Here is a 17,255-nt window from a genome sequence, read left to right as displayed (position 1 = left end):
AAACATAGTCGGTTTCACATGACACAGCGCAAACACAACACAGCGCTGAATGAATGATGATCTGCTTTTATGCAATTTTCTCTTTTTGATTCAAAATATTCAAAAATATGTTAGATATAGCATGAAACACAGATATTCCGATTGTCAAATATGTGCATGTGGATCTGTTTGGTTGTTTAAACACTTTTATAACGATCGCGTTAGTTGACCTGTATGCGCGATGGGCGGCGCCATGTTAGCTTGTGCTGGATTTACAACACGTCAATTCCTCCACTTCTCACGAAATACATGAAAGTAAGTGGCAGGTTAACTGGGAGAAGAATAGGGTAAAATGTAAAGCTACTTACACATTGTGTATCTGATATAAATAAAACATGTCGTCTTATTATGATGGAAAGGATTATTATTGGCACTTCCATAGACATCTGTGTGTATTTTACAAACTCAAATTAATTGGTTTGCTAGTACTTATGTGATTTTAAATGCCTGAAACCTAAAATAAACATTATGTGGTTGAAAACACTGAATAGTTGTGATATATGACAAGCACTGAGCACGTCCGTCTCTGGCTCAGCGCCAGCCAACGCGCGAAAGCACATTTGAATTTAGCAGTTGATCACGTGATGCGCTGACCGTTCTAATCACACCGGTGTGATCGTACGCTCCAGGGACCAGCCAAGACTGATCACACGGGTGTGATCGTACGTGCGAAAGGGTTAACATTCCACAAAAGGTTCTATATAGTGGAAAAAAAGTTATTTAAATTGAATTAATTGAAATTAAAAAAAAAAAAAAATTAAAAAAAAAATAAGAATTGATCACTGAAAATACTTTGAGGATCCCTCAAAATTTGAAGAATTGATCACTGAAAGATACTTTGAGGATCCCTCAAAATTTGAAGAATTGATCACTGAAAGATACTTTGAGGATCCCAAACCAGTTCTTCCGTACTCCATGTAGAATTATTGTGAGGAATGTGGTTGTCACTACCTGTATTTTTCGGGGGATAATTGGGTTGTAGAATGTCCACATTCTACACATCTTAAATCTGACTTTAGTTGCAGTGTGTACATGGTCTTTAACATTCCACAAAAGGTTCTATATAGTGGAAAAAAGTTATTTAAATTGATAAAATAATTAAACAATTTTTTTTTTTACAAATTTGAAGAATTGATCACTGAAAGATACTTTGAGGATCCCAAACCAGTTATTCTATGGCATCACTGCGAAAACCCTACTTTTGGAACATTTATTTTTAAACTTAGCTGCCTATCTTGGCCAGGACACTCCCGAAAAAGAGATTTTAATCTCAGTGAGTTTTCTTCCTGGTAAAATAAAGGTTATAATAAAGCGTGAAATATAGGAAAAAGCTGGTCTTACCTGTGTAACCTGCACACCAGCCCCAAGACGCCACCATTGCCAGTAACCACCTGAACATGACCCCTTCAATGTACCAGAACGTGTGGGCATCCAGAACTCTTAAAGGCTGCAGGACTATCAGGTAGAGGCAGTAGGAGGGGATCGCAACACAGTTATTGACAAACATGAAGGTGAAACGGAGCAGCGACTTCATTAAGATCCAGAACAATTTACGGGCCGCGTCCAAATGGGGAGCCATACTTTACTGTCCCACTACTGCCTGCAAAAAAGAAAGTAAAAAGAATGTGAAAGAAAATTCTCTCTCAACACTTTAGCAATGCCTGAAGCTGATGTATGTTTAAATTAAGGTAACGTTAGTCAACTCAAGACGTGGAGGAGACTGAAGTATGTAAAGAATGTATAGAGACGTGGCTTACTCGCGTATGTGAAGTGAACTGATTTACTAACACACATCCAGTAACCTCAGATATAAATGTGCTGGTTCATACTGACACCCTTTAAGCCCGTTAGACTTTGATATCCGTGTATCATGTAAAACAAACAAAGAAAATCTTTGGTTCAAATTAAATAGCGTCTTTCCTGATAAGCATGTTGAGGAGGAGCCACTTCAAGTTAACCAAAGTGACCAAGATTCACATGCTTAATCCTATATTTCTCACGAGTAAGTGTATATATGTCATAACAATTAACCAGTAGAAAGTAATAATTATAAGAATGACGGTGACTGTAATTATTCAAAACATGAGAAAGATTTCCAATCACAATAAACGAAGATAACGTTTGATAGCGCAAACATGACCTGTTTCAGTGGAACACACTTCATCTCAGTTATTGTCGTTTGAATGGCTTTTATTAATCTGTTTTAAGGTTAATTAGAATAAAAATCCTCTGAATGAAGGTTAAATGTTTAAAATGTGTTGTTGAACAGAGCGCTAACGCGGCTAACATGCTATATACAGTTTTGATTGCAGCTTTAACAGCACTGGCAAATTAATTCTGAAACATGTCTATCTTCTAACAACTCAAATGTAGACACGTAAATGAATGAATAAAACACGATAGTATATACAATACCTAATGCTAAATAAAGCATAAAGTGTATCTATGCGTGCGCCGCTGTGTTAGCATGCTAGGCTAATGCGAACTCGGGTCATTAATTCCGTTTAACGGTCACATTTGATCATAATATGATTCGAGTCTCTCTTTAAAAAAAATATCTTCATTTGAGTGGTTTATTTCATTATTCGAGCATAATGATCTTATATTGTCTGTCATTCATATAAAGTGGCCGGTGTCTGTCTGACTGATTCGGGTATTTTAATGAGATTTGAACTAAAGTCCTTGGCGGATCCCGAGACGAACCGGATCGGAACAGGTAACGTTAACTGTTATCCCCATCTAGTAAGACGCTTCAACGGTTCGAATGAACTTACATGAATGATCTGAAACAATCTCCCATTATTAATCATCTAATCTTCACGTGAAAGTGTTTTCTCACCGTGCTAACGCGCAGCTCGCTGGTGAAGCTGCAGATGGGTTCGGACGGTTCGGTTCGGTCACATGTAGCGGATGATGATGATCGGTGAACCCGTGAGCTGTAAGTCGTCTGCTCCACGGCTTGACTCGGTTCCTAGAGTCCGTGTCCTGGTCGGATGCATGCGCCTCAGTCACACACGCGCATGTTGCTGTAGTCTCGCATCGAACCGACGGGCGGCCGAACCTCCGGATCTGCTCTCAAATCCCCGATCGAACACAGCACACGCGTGAGATCAGGCTCGTAAACTCATCTTTGCGTTCCGGATGAGGCGTGTCGGGCATGTATTCACTGGGCCTCTCCTCCGGGATGATGAGGAGGAGGATGATGATGATGATGATCTTTGGCTCTGTTTCTGGATCTCCTACAGGCTGCGGGCACGCGCAGACTCAGTGAAAGCACGCGCACTGATACCGGTTTAGCTCTACTGCTGAAAAACCAAACTAATGTGTAGGCTAATTAAATATATGTCTAAAGAGCCCAAAAGTCAAACTAGATGTGTTCAAATTTCCATCTTTAGAAGCGCAGAAAACTCTATATGAATTGACCATACGGTAGAATCACTAGTAGGCCTAGTATGAAATAAGATGAAAAGGTCCTAACCAGATTCTACAAACAAAATGAAACCAATAATATTCAGGTGTGTTTTCCGCTGTATTTTGGAAAAGTTGGTAAACTATGACCCCCAGTGGGCAATTCACAAACAGTAAATCTGTCTGTCTGTCTGCCCGTCCACAATTTTTATTACAAACTAAAATAGGCCTATCCATCAAGTGGACTTTACCCAGTTACTTCAACTCGGCTACTATTTTGTTTATTACTCGCATTATGAAATCACCTGGTTCATATATAATCTTTAATCTTTATAAACTTGACTTGACATTTTTTTATGACTGGTTAACATTGGGTTCTCAAAAACTTTGATTGATGCTTGATTCAAAATTTGATAAAAATAAAACATAAAAAAAGAGTAGCAAATGAACACACAAAAAAAGATAATTCTAAATAGGTGGTTCTTTTTGGGATATTTTGGAAAATAAATTAATAGCAACAACGACAAAAAATTAACAGGACCAGATTTTCATGATACAAGTATCAAAAATGTATTCTAGAACATCCATAGGGATTGGATATAGACCAGAAAACTTTAGACAGACTGATTCAAATGGTTCTCCTCTTTTTAATACATTAGAAATGTGAAATGTGACTGACTTTCTAAAAGAAACATAGGCTACACATTTTCTACCAAAAAGGGATAGCCTAGTTCACTCAAAAAAATAAAATGCTGAAATTATTTTCTCACCCTCAAGTTGTCCTAAACCTGCATCATGAAGTTCTTTCTTCTGTTAAACATAAAGGAAGATATGTTGAGGAATGTTGGTAATCAAACAGGTGCTGGTCCCCATTGACTTCATAATACCAGGGGGGAAAAAATAATTTTATTCTCAAGTTTGATTACCAACATTCTTCAAAATATCTTCCTTTGTGTTCATCAGAAGACAACTTGAGGGTGAGAAAATAATTACATCATTTTATTTTTTGGATAAACTATCCCTTTAAATAATGTGTGTGTGTGTGTGTGTGTGTGTGTGTGTGTGTGTGTGTGTGTGTGTGTGTGTGTGTGTGTGTGTGTGTGTTTTCTGTGTGTGTGTGTGTGTGTGTGTGTGTGTGTGTGTGTGTGTGTGTGTGTGTGTGTGTGTGTGTGTGTGTGTGTGTGTGTGTGTGTGTGTGTGTGTGTGTGTGTGTGTGTGTGTGTGTGTGTGTGTGTGTGTGTGTAAATTCATGGCCATATAATCACCAAAAGTCGGATATGACTGAAATGGTAAGATAGATAGATCCCTTTAAATAAAACTAATGCAAATATCATTCAGAAATATTTTGGTTGCAATATAATTTTAGTTAAAGAATAATTCTAATGAATATATAATTTTACTTGAAGAGGTGTCCATTTTTGCATTGAAAATACTCTGTTGATAAGACATCCCACGACCCACCCAAAAAAACTATAAATCTATGTATATGACTCGTGTGCTATATTCCAGTTTTATGCAAAAATATACATTAAGATTATTTGTGTTCCATGTAAAAAAAAAAAAAAGGAGCATAAATAGAAAAAAGAATGGCATCACTTTCATTTTCTTTGCTTTTCAAAATGTTCCTTATCCTGAATGCAGTCTTTTCACCACCAGAGGTCTCTGTTTTGTCAGGTGGAAAAAGTCTAATCTCAAACGTCTATCTGTAAAAAGGCTTGAGCAATGAATGTTTCATAACTGAATACAATTTCACCATTTCTCTATTATTTGTACAAAAACGAATGAGTCACAGCTTTGTATTGTATTCTTTGTGTGTTGTTCAATGTCAAGCGGTTTTAAAGCAGCCTCACATCTTTATCTCTCCGTGACCTTCTCCTGAGAGGGAGGAAATATACATTTCCAAGTGGAGATACAGACAGACGGACATACAACATCTATCCATTGCCTATTGCTGATTTATTCGTAAATATATTTTGTAATTCATTTATTGCACTACTGGCTGATTTTGTAGTAGGCTACATGTTTTTAACATGTATCCAAGTAGCCTATAGTGTTTCACCAGTTCACATTTGTAATATAATAATCATGAGAGATAATGGTAAACATATCTAGCTAGCTGTCCATGATTAATAAAAAAAAATAAAAAAAATCTATTGTTAAAATTATAGTCTGAGATCACATAATTATATATAGGCTAATTATTTTATTAAAACATTTAATTTAAAGTGATTTTAATATTTAATTAAAATAATTGCTATTAATATTCTGTTAACAGCCAAGAAACTAAGTCCTACATTTCTATTTAAGTGACATCTCAATTGGTTTCAATTTCACTATTGAAAGAAAGAAAACAAAGAAAGAAAGAAAGAAAGAAAGAAAGAAAGAAAGAAAGAAAAAAGAAAGAAAGAAAGAAAGAAAGAAAGAAAGAAAGAAAGAAAGAAAGAAAGAAAGAAAGAAAGAAAGAAAGAAAGAAAGAAAGCCTCATTGGGTGATACTGATGAGGGAGCGGGAGACCAGAGACGCGTCACATAGCCTCGTACAACCATCTCGGATGCCGGATCAGCTATTCATTTTATTCATTTGGAAAATAATACGAAACGTGATTGCACGTACACAACATGTTTTCGAACTCAACGAGGAATGAAGAGCTTCGTGGAAACTCCAACTCAGAGAGTTTTACTTCTAAACTTTCACCAGCTGCTGATATTGCGGTTGGATTGGTTATAATGTCAATTGGTGAGTGTGATATGTTTTGTCATGCTACTTATTATTTATTCTGTCCGCGAATTAAGCGAATATGTTTATTTCAATGAATTGTTGGCTTCGATTCACAATTATATTAAACCATTTTCGGCTGAGAGATAATCGGTTACATTAAACTAACTACAACATGAGGTTGAAAGCAGTCAGATTGATTTAGTTGAACGTGATACTGATTGATGATCTGTGGAATTATTTTATTTCTTTAAATCCGCTGTAATTGTGCAAATTCTTCATTAATTATGAATTCAGGTGCCGCGGTCCTCCTGTCCGAAATCAGTTTTTGTTTTTTTGTTTTTTATCTGTCATTGTGACTCTTAATTTTTTAATGCTTATACAACTAAAGTCACACCTTAAGAGAAATGTGCTTTTCACTACTCCGTACTCCCATCGTGTATGATTGCAGACAAATATGTATGTATTAAACATTGATGGAGTAACATATTTTGTGTGAAAATAAATCATAAAAGTGGTTTATTTAAAAAAAAAATCTTATAAAAATATGAGGTGGCTCACCAGCATGGGGCAAGAGACACATGTTATTTATTATACAAATACTTCAGGCAAGGCAAGTTTATTTATATAGCACATTTCATACACATTGTAATTCAAAGTGCTTTACATAATAAATAAAAATAATACAAATAAATAAGAATAATTAAAACAGTTTAGAATAAATAAATATGTATATAAAATAGGTAAACATTTTTACAAGTTAATACCTGTTCAAAACAACCATTTAATCAAAGGTTGTACTATTTTCTGTTTATTCTGATAAATAAAATAAATATTTTTTGTTCAATAAATATACTGACAAACTAAATATGTATAGCCTATACATTATTTTAAAAAGTAAAGATTCTGAAAGCATTGAAAGATATCCCATTATAATTTCATATCAGTTGTACAGTTGTAACAATAAATTATATTTTATATAATTATGCTTAATACAGTATGTTAAATATGATGGTTGCATAATAAATATGGTGATGATCTCTAAGGTGGACACTTAATATAACTTAATATATGATATTTATTACTATCTGAATCTAACCATGTCATGTCAACAAATGGAAATGTCATCAATTTATTATCATGTTGTCAGGGGTTATTTATTATTTAAATAATGTTCAAATCTATTGGTTAGAAGGGTTAGTTCCAACCAAAAATAAAATGTATGTCAATTACTCACCCTCATATTGTTACAAACCCGTAAGACCTTCGATCATCTTCGGGACACAAATGAAGATATTTTTGATGAAATCTGAGTGCTTTCTGACTCCCCTAGACAACAACGTCATAAACACTTTCAAGGCCCAGAAATGTAAAGACATCGTTAAAGTAGTCCATGTGACTACAGTGGTTCAACCTTAATGTTATGAAGTGACGAGAATACTTTTTGTGTGCAAAAAAAAAGAGAAAATAGAGACTTTATTCAACAATTTATTCTCTTCTGTCTCTGATGCTGTTTACTTTGTAAACACACAGTGCAGTGCTTCCAGTTTGTACATCAGAACGCCAGCTCAGTATTGGCCGACTCCTGCGTCAACAGCACACGCATGCGTCGTGATGCTCACGTGAACAGCGTCAGAGACTGGCACAGAAGAGAAGAAATTGTTGAATAAAGTCGTTATTTTTGTTTGTTTTTTAGCACACGAAAAGTATTCTTGTCGCTTCATAACATTAAGTTTGAACCACTAGTCACATGGACTATTTTAATGATGTCTTCACTATGTTTCTGGGCCTTGAAAATGGTTATGACGTCACTGATGGCTATGGTTATGCCCCCGACAAGACACAGCCTCACGCTGTGGTGAGCAATAGGAGGCGTTTTTGGAGGCGGATGACGAACAGGCGAAGGGCTGGAAGAAGGTGGGTGTACAGCCATGAGAGACCAGGGAGGAACAGGAGCTGGTAGTAACCCAGGGTGAATAGATGGTTTGTGTGGATGGCGACCGGATGATGCCCAACCAGGTAGTGCCCCACGGCGTCATTGCTGCAGGGTGGAGGGCGGTGTTGCTGACGTTGTCCCGATGGCGCCATGGAGATGACCCGCCGACATGGAAGCAGGAATCCTGTGGGATTGAGGCGGATCTGGAGCGACCGAGGGCGTAGGCGGAGCGAGCTGGAGCCTTAGGGGTGGAGGGCGGAACAGAAGCAGACGACCCGCAGGTCTGTGGTGAAAGTGAAGCGATGTCCAATCCAGGTGGAGTCGACAGTCCACGGGAGCTCAGCTCAGCCGAATGCCCAATGGTCACTTCTGACATCGAGGGAGGGAGGAGGTGACAGCGACGTTGGTAGTACATCGGGACTGATGGGAGACAACTCGAGTGGGGCAGTAGACGTGGTTGGGGTCTGAGAAGAAGGCTGAGACAAAGAACTGGCAAGACAAATATACACAGGAATATTTAGAAGAGGAGGTGAGAGAGAGAGGTTGGGTGAGGTTAGTGAATCCAAAACAGAATAATCAGGCTGATAAAGGGTTAGATTTAAATGATAGTCCAGAAACTCACTCTCATTGAGGGTGGATGGGGCTCCTTTCCAAAGCTTCAATGCCTCGGCAAAGGATGGGACAGCTGGGTTGCACACCTGGTCCGACGGGTTCCAGTCAGGCTACGGTATAATATCAGGCTCGATCGCTCCTCCTAGTGCGGGCTCTAACATCGTGGCTGAGCCATTCTCTCTGTCTGTGGTGGGCACGTGCTGCCGCTCCTCGGAAGTCGGTGGGTTTCTGGCTGGGCACTGGGTTCGCAGGTAGTATAGATCGCTGGTAGAGCCTCTCCAGACATCGTACAATGGCCTCCCTCCAGTCAAGTCCTGGGAGGTCTACTTCTTTTTATCTGAACGAGAACACTCGGCGAACAGGCAGAATTGACCCTTCGCAGGGAGCTTGATTGACAGGCAATCTGACCAATCATACTTCGCCATCCGGCATTTTGTCCGACAAAGCAGTCATAAGAGTTAGTAATTAACATGGGAGGATTTGAACTTGAAAAACGGAGTGTACTGACGCCTTTCCGCGGTTAAAACAACATTCCTTCTTAAAAGTAACCTGGTCTGTCCTGTCTGTCAGCGCGTTGTCAGTGTCCTCTCTGCTCCGCGATGTATTTTTCACTGCGGGAGAACATGATGTGGCGAGAGAGCGGCGTAGCTTCTCGGACATAGCAACCATAACTAAAGGGGGCGGGTCTTTGCGAACGGTCAATTGCAGCATCTAATCCAGCATGTTGTGGCCTCTCCTGGCCAAAGTAGTAAACTTAAGTATACAAAGTATAAACAAAACGTATAAGTAAACTAAAAGACAGGTGTAAGAGGTGTTGATCAATTGAAATGCCATGGTAACTGAGAGAGTGGGTAAAGTGAACAAAGACAACAGGAAATAATGAAAAGCAAACGAAAATTTCATGAAAATAAAACTAAACTAATAAATGACTAAATATATGTCACAGTTAACACTTCCCTGAGTTTCTGAAAACGTTCACAGTACATGTTAGTCAGTTAACCCAACCCATCAGTAACCCTGAGTGCTTACCTTGACCATTCTGATTTGTGAAGTCTTTCAAAGTACAGTTTTGCTAAGTTAAAGGGATAGTTCACTTTAAAATTAAAATTCTGTCATAATTTACTCACCCTCAAGTTGTTTCAAACCTGTATTAATTTATTTCTTCTGCTGAACACAAAGAAAGATATTTTGAAGAATGTCAGTAACCAAACAGTAGTCTGTACCCATTGACTTCCATAGTAGGAAAAAAAATACAATGGAAGTCAATGGGTACAGACTACTGTTTGGTTACTGACATTCTTCAAAATATCTTTCTTATTTTCCGAGTCCTTAATATCAGAATGGTGAAGTTAAAAACTCAAGGAAGGGTTTAATTTTACACTATATTGTGTTAGTGCTCAAGCAGGGCTGTACATGTTAAATGAGTTATAAAAGACTTTACCCTCTAAGAGAAGTATGGCCCAATGCACTGTGTTAATATGAAGGAATGTTTTGTGTTGATTTTTCACATGTGCTTTACCTGTATTTTTAATTGTTTATTTCCTCGTATTGTGTTTTAGTATTTTCTGTAAATCTCCTGGTTATTTTCTGTCAGGACATTATGTTACAGAACATTTTATTTATTTATATTGACAAATAAATAAATAAACTGACATATGTACAGTATGTATGTATTTATTCAAAATGTTTCACTCAAAAATAATAACTTTACATAAAGTGTGGCTTTGGTTCTTTACTCAATATTGTTGTATTTTCACAGTTTTCACCAATAGGCAAGCTACTGTACGTTAATGGTCATGTTTTGTACGTTTCATTTGTATATCAACATCTCATATCTATTTACATAATAATTTTATGTGACTTTGACTTTCTGAGTAATACTCTTCTCTGTTTGCTGTTGCAGTGATACTGTCAGTACTCGGCAATGGAGTGGTGCTGGTGATCTGTTTTCGCCGCAGAAGGAAGATTGTTGGTTCAGAGCTACTCTGTGTCAATTTGGCAGTGGTTGACTTTCTTTGCTGTATCTGCTTCTACCCGCTGTCAATCTTGTCATCTTTTAGCCACGTATGGCTGGGAAGTCATGCCACCTGTGTGTATTATGGCCTAGGCTGCTTCATCTTTGGCCTGTGTGGTATGTTCACCATAGCAGCCATCAGTGTCATCCGTTACATCAAGACTTGTTATGGTAAGAGTGTGAGTAAAGTGAAATAAAACGTATAGAGATTTATAGCGTTTTAATGAATCACATTGTATGGTTTAGATTAGAATACAATTCATACAGTTGTCAGGAGTATGCTTTGTGTGACCTAGGGTGTTGTTTACACGACATACTAAAAACGGAAAAGTTTTTCTTTGTACAGATGACAACATTATCAAAATTATCCCCGTTCACATGGATGTGCAAAAATGACTAAAAACACTGTATGATGATGTGTAACGGAGGCCAGCTAGTAGTCGCTGTGCAAGTAAACTTCACTCCTCCTTGTTAGGGCATCTAACTTTCACGCTGGAGACCCAGGTTCGAGGCCCACACAGAGCAGATGGGAGTGAGGTGTAGGGGGGTGAGGATTCAAAATCTTGAGGATTTAAACCACAATAAAAGTGGTATTAGTGGCCCATTCAGTCATATACCTAATCTTCAGACCTCCTCACATTATCTGCTTTACCCTCAGTTTGCAATTGTGAAACAAATAGTTGTTTCTTAATGGTTCTAGTCTAAAATAGTTATTTTCATTAGACACGTCATTCAAAACTAACAGCTCTTGTGTTTCATTTTGGAAAATGGCCATTTAAATTTCAACAAAAAAAAGTCAATATTTTGAGTAACAAATAAATTATTTGAATCCCTTGCATTTTTGTTTTTAGTGTAAATACACCTAATTCGATCACTTACAAATCAAAATTTATAAATAAATTACACATTACACATTTGCATTTCTGATTATTTTATAAATATGTACTGAATATGCTTAGTCACCTTTATACATATTTAACACTTTATACAATACAGATTGTTTCAAAGCAGCTTCACAATAGTAACCAATTTAAATGCAGCTCCAACAAGCCAATAGTGTCATTATTCAGCTCATGTCAGTTCAGTTTTGATTCAGTTCAGTTCAGTTCAATAACAGTACAGTTCATCAATTGCGCATACATACATACTGTACATACGTGTATTTGTGCATATACATATATATTAAACATATTTAACTACTGTGCACTCCACTGCACACAAGCAAAAGACACAAAAATAGTAGTGTTTTACATTTTTCACTGTCTGTAGTTTGGTGTGTATTTAGATAATTGTGTGTAGAGTTATAAAACAAAAAATTTAGAAGAGTTCCAACAGTTTTGAATGAAGTGTTTGCTTCTGCATGTGATGTGAGATGCTAAGTTTTCATAATCCAATTAACAACCAATGGATAAAATCAAGTCCCGTCCTGTTTTTTTTCTTATTTGATAATTTCACTCTTAAATGCATCACAATGGTGTACCATTTAATGTCAACCAATCAGATTTCTAAGGTCTAATTAAGTAAATCAACTAATTTATGATGAATTTACCACTATGAACTTCTCTGTATCTCCAGCTACATGGCTAGAAGGAGCCAACATCCATCTGGTGTGTGTAGCTACATGGATAACTGCTGCTGTTTGGTCATCCTTCCCGCTGTTCGGCTGGGGCGAGTATGTGCCTGAACCATATGGCATCTCCTGCACTGTGGCCTGGCGTCGGTACCACACATCCATGACAGATGCTGTTTATGTGATCTGTTCCTTTTCCTGCTTCGTGCTTGTTCCAGTCTTGCTTATCGTGGTGTCACAGTGCAAAATATTGCTGAAGATCTATCGATTTTCTCGCACCCTTTCCACTAAGGGCATCCACATCAACCTCCGCCGTGCAGAGAAACACCTGTCTGTGGTGAGGCATTCGAAATGGAAAAAAGCTTGCATTGTTAAGGAGTATTCAACAGCTTATAATAAATGATTAGAATTCACAAGGTGGAACACTGATGCAAATAGCCGTGATGGTAAATTCATTATGAGATAAATGTGTTTTAATTTAAGGCTATGGAAATAAATTGCATTGTTTATCCTTTTGTTCTTACATTCAAATACCGGTAATTCTCAAAAACTAACCTCTCTCTGGGGCTCTGCCGTCTGCACTTCGAAGGGAGTAGGGCATAGGGGTTCTCATGAGCAATAAGCATGTCCCAGCTGGATTCGTCACTTATTGGGGTCACCTGGAAACATTTCCGGTGTGGTCTGTGCTATTTGCAGCTTTTGGTTGTGTTGTGAGTATTTGGAGCACACATGTGTTGTGAAACTGATGAAGATGTTTTCTTAATGTGTGGGTGTTTTTCTTTTTGCAGCGCGTTTAGCTCTCTCGGCCATCAATAGGTATCAGTGCAGTAAGACCAATAATATTGTTAAATATTAAGTGTCCCCAACTAAGCAAGCCAAACTCCATCAGGTGACAGAATGGAGAAAAAACCTTGGGAGAAACCAGGCTCAGTCGGGGTGGGGGGCAGTTCTCCTCCGGCTAATGAATGAAGAGTGTATGATTATGATTCAGGCAGCATTATAGGTCAGAAGTCAGATTGGATCAGAACATACAAAATATTTATCCAGTTCCACCTGGTTTCTATATTCTATCTCACGAATTTGTACATATTAAATGTAAAAAAGTGAATTAGGTAATATATGAACTGAAGTTTAATAACATTGTAGATTTTCAAGAAGTGCATGATCATATGAATCGAAAGTTTAACGATATTTATAAGCATTTTAATTTACATTAAAGGGTTCATGAACTAAATCATTTTATTATTTTAAAATGTCTTCTGGGGTGCGCTTATAATGTTAGTATGATTTTTACATAAAAAATGGTCTTTGGTCAAAAATTGCATTTTCCTGATTTTAGCGCTCTGATTTGAAGGATCTGTTTTAAGGGGCGTGTCTGCTGTGAGACTTCAGTGTAAACGCCCACTGCTATGATTGCATCTAGATTGTGGCAACATTGCACTGATGAGCATTGTAGCCGATCACAGACAAGTTGAGTGCTTGAATGCAGTCGTCATTGTAACATCAGTTCGTCATTGTAACTCAATGTGAATATACTGTATATCAACTAATGATATGTCAAGCCTTATATAATACAGTATGTGTTAATGATTTCTCAAGCCACAACATTAAGTTTAAATAGCACAACAGTTTGTTGGCTTTCTCAAGCCAACATAATAAATCTTTACTAAAGAAGACAGTCACAATATCACCATGGTTGGACTCAGTTTGCACTAGTTGTCACAATAGTTACTGATTTGATTTGTCAGCACTGTCAGCTTTGTCCAGTCTCGTTTATGTATGGTTGTGTTTGCTTGTGTCACATTGTTAATGTGTTTTCTGTTGTGTCCATGGACTTTTAGGTTGTTTTTCTCATTCAGTGTTTTTTCCTCATCTCTGTCGTCATTTTCATTAGTTCATTTTCATCACCTGTCTAGTTAATCAGTTAATCACCCTTCATTGTCTTCACCTGTCGTCACTCGTTGTCATCTGTGTATTTAAGTTCCTGTCCTTCTCCCTTCAGTGGTCGGTCAATGTTTGTTTGTACATGTCATTGTGTATGGAGAGTGTTACCCTTGCCTGTACCAGTTTTGTTCAAGTTTTGTTATAGTAAAAGTTTGAATTGGAACCTTAGGCCTCTGCCTGTCTTCATCCGCACCATACCCGTGACAGATTGACCGACCCCCCTAAAAATGGACGAATGGGTAAGAATTTTCGTCCTGGCCAAGGAGAGCCAAGATCTCCCAGCCTTTGCCCATGGAGGGTCGTTTGAGGGAACCCGTCTGGCCAGATTTCGCGGGACCCGTGGAGGCCGCAGTAGAGGCGGTGGTCGAGATGGACCCCGACACCATTCTCCGCTTTGGTCCCTCTTCGACCCTGGACGGTTGCCGTCCAGCTCCAAGCCGCCTGCACCGCTGGTCCCGTCCAGCCCAGAGCTTCCTTCGCCAGAGCCCGCTGATCCTGCGCCAGAGGCCGCTGATCCTGCGCCAGAGCCCGCTGATCCTGCGCCAGAGCCCGCTGATCCTGCGCCAGAGCCCGCTGATCCTGCGCCAGAGCCCTCATCACTGCCCATCACAGAGCCCTCATCGCTGCCCAGCACAGAGCCCTCATCGCTGCCCAGCACAGAGCCCTCATCGCTGCCCAGCACAGAGCCCTCATCGCTGCCCAGCACAGAGCCCTCATCGCTGCCCAGCACAGAGCCCTCATCGCTGCCCAGCACAGAGCCCTCATCGCTGCCCAGCACAGAGCCCTCATCGCTGCCCAGCACAGAGCCCTCATCGCTGCCCAGCACAGAGCCCTCATCGCTGCCCAGCACAGAGCCCTCATCGCTGCCCAGCACAGAGCCCTCATCGCTGCCCAGCACAGAGCCCTCATCGCTGCCCAGCACAGAGCCCTCATCGCTGCCCAGCACAGAGCCCTCATCGCTGCCCAGCACAGAGCCCTCATCGCTGCCCAGCACAGAGCCCTCATCGCTGCCCAGCACAGAGCCCTCATCGCTGCCCAGCACAGAGCCCTCATCGCTGCCCAGCACAGAGCCCTCATCGCTGCCCAGCACAGAGCCCTCATCGCTGCCCAGCACAGAGCCCTCATCGCTGCCCAGCACAGAGCCCTCATCGCTGCCCAGCACAGAGCCCTCATCGCTGCCCAGCACAGAGCCCTCATCGCTGCCCAGCACAGAGCCCTCATCGCTGCCCAGCACAGAGCCCTCATCGCTGCCCAGCACAGAGCCCTCATCGCTGCCCAGCACAGAGCCCTCATCGCTGCCCAGCACAGAGCCCTCATCGCTGCCCAGCACAGAGCCCTCATCGCTGCCCAGCACAGAGCCCTCATCGCTGCCCAGCACAGAGCCCTCATCGCTGCCCAGCACAGAGCCCTCATCGCTGCCCAGCACAGAGCCCTCATCGCTGCCCAGCACAGAGCCCTCATCGCTGCCCAGCACAGAGCCCTCATCGCTGCCCAGCACAGAGCCCTCATCGCTGCCCAGCACAGAGCCCTCATCGCTGCCCAGCACAGAGCCCTCATCGCTGCCCAGCACAGAGCCCTCATCGCTGCCCAGCACAGAGCCCTCATCGCTGCCCAGCACAGAGCCCTCATCGCTGCCCAGCACAGAGCCCTCATCGCTGCCCAGCACAGAGCCCTCATCGCTGCCCAGCACAGAGCCCTCATCGCTGCCCAGCACAGAGCCCTCATCGCTGCCCAGCACAGAGCCCTCATCGCTGCCCAGCACAGAGCCCTCATCGCTGCCCAGCACAGAGCCCTCATCGCTGCCCAGCACAGAGCCCTCATCGCTGCCCAGCACAGAGCCCTCATCGCTGCCCAGCACAGAGCCCTCATCGCTGCCCAGCACAGAGCCCTCATCGCTGCCCAGCACAGAGCCCTCATCGCTGCCCAGCACAGAGCCCTCATCGCTGCCCAGCACAGAGCCCTCATCGCTGCCCAGCACAGAGCCCTCATCGCTGCCCAGCACAGAGCCCTCATCGCTGCCCAGCACAGAGCCCTCATCGCTGCCCAGCACAGAGCCCTCATCGCTGCCCAGCACAGAGCCCTCATCGCTGCCCAGCACAGAGCCCTCATCGCTGCCCAGCACAGAGCCCTCATCGCTGCCCAGCACAGAGCCCTCATCGCTGCCCAGCACAGAGCCCTCATCGCTGCCCAGCACAGAGCCCTCATCGCTGCCCAGCACAGAGCCCTCATCGCTGCCCAGCACAGAGCCCTCATCGCTGCCCAGCACAGAGCCCTCATCGCTGCCCAGCACAGAGCCCTCATCGCTGCCCAGCACAGAGCCCTCATCGCTGCCCAGCACAGAGCCCTCATCGCTGCCCAGCACAGAGCCCTCATCGCTGCCCAGCACAGAGCCCTCATCGCTGCCCAGCACAGAGCCCTCATCGCTGCCCAGCACAGAGCCCTCATCGCTGCCCAGCACAGAGCCCTCATCGCTGCCCAGCACAGAGCCCTCATCGCTGCCCAGCACAGAGCCCTCATCGCTGCCCAGCACAGAGCCCTCATCGCTGCCCAGCACAGAGCCCTCATCGCTGCCCAGCACAGAGCCCTCATCGCTGCCCAGCACAGAGCCCTCATCGCTGCCCAGCACAGAGCCCTCATCGCTGCCCAGCACAGAGCCCTCATCGCTGCCCAGCACAGAGCTTCCTGCACCGCTGGTCCCGTCCAGCCCAGAGCTTCCTGCACCGCTGGTCCCGTCCAGCCCAGAGCTTCCTGCACCGCTGGTCCCGTCCAGCCCAGAGCTTCCTGCACCGCTGGTCCCGTCCAGCCCAGAGCCTTCGCCGCTGGTCCCGTCCAGCCCAGAGCCTTCGCCGCTGGTCCCGTCCAGCCCAGAGCCTTCGCCGCTGGTCCCGTCCAGCCCAGAGCCTTCGCCGCCGGTCCCGTCCAGCCCAGTGCCTTCGCCGCCGGTCCCGTCCAGCCCAGGACCGCCTTCGCCGCTGGCCCCGGTCAGCTCAGAGCCCTCTTCGCCGCTGGTCCAGTCC

The 17,255-nt window shown here is 42.3% G+C and overlaps 2 protein-coding genes across 3 annotated transcripts in view; one reads left to right on the top strand and one right to left on the bottom strand.

The window, feature by feature from the left end:
* lpgat1 (lysophosphatidylglycerol acyltransferase 1) overlaps nucleotides 1-3,548 on the bottom strand; it is a 29,586-nt gene extending 26,038 nt beyond the window's left edge. Inside the window, exons 1-2 of the mRNA XM_079584297.1 lie at nucleotides 2,879-3,548; nucleotides 1,381-1,639 (exon numbers count right to left, since the gene is read on the bottom strand). Coding sequence (XP_079440423.1) covers nucleotides 1,381-1,618 — 238 coding nt within the window. The 5' untranslated portion in view covers nucleotides 1,619-1,639; nucleotides 2,879-3,548. The remainder of the gene's footprint in view (nucleotides 1-1,380; nucleotides 1,640-2,878) is intronic.
* opn8c (opsin 8, group member c) overlaps nucleotides 2,617-17,255 on the top strand; it is a 92,892-nt gene continuing 78,253 nt past the window's right edge. The window contains exons 1-3 of one of the 2 annotated variants that reach the window (XM_079584295.1): nucleotides 2,617-2,755; nucleotides 10,614-10,895; nucleotides 12,300-12,631. In XM_079584295.1, coding sequence (XP_079440421.1) covers nucleotides 2,701-2,755; nucleotides 10,614-10,895; nucleotides 12,300-12,631 — 669 coding nt within the window. In that variant the 5' untranslated portion in view covers nucleotides 2,617-2,700. Of the gene's footprint in view, nucleotides 2,756-5,962; nucleotides 6,184-10,613; nucleotides 10,896-12,299; nucleotides 12,632-17,255 lie in introns of those variants that run through there. The other variant, XM_079584296.1, reaches the window with a different exon arrangement.

The sequence above is a fragment of the Phoxinus phoxinus genome (genome assembly GCF_949152265.1).
Source record: "Phoxinus phoxinus genome assembly, chromosome: 16".
NCBI classification, from domain to species: domain Eukaryota; kingdom Metazoa; phylum Chordata; class Actinopteri; order Cypriniformes; family Leuciscidae; genus Phoxinus; species Phoxinus phoxinus.
This window is presented reverse-complemented; position numbering and strand designations above follow the sequence as displayed.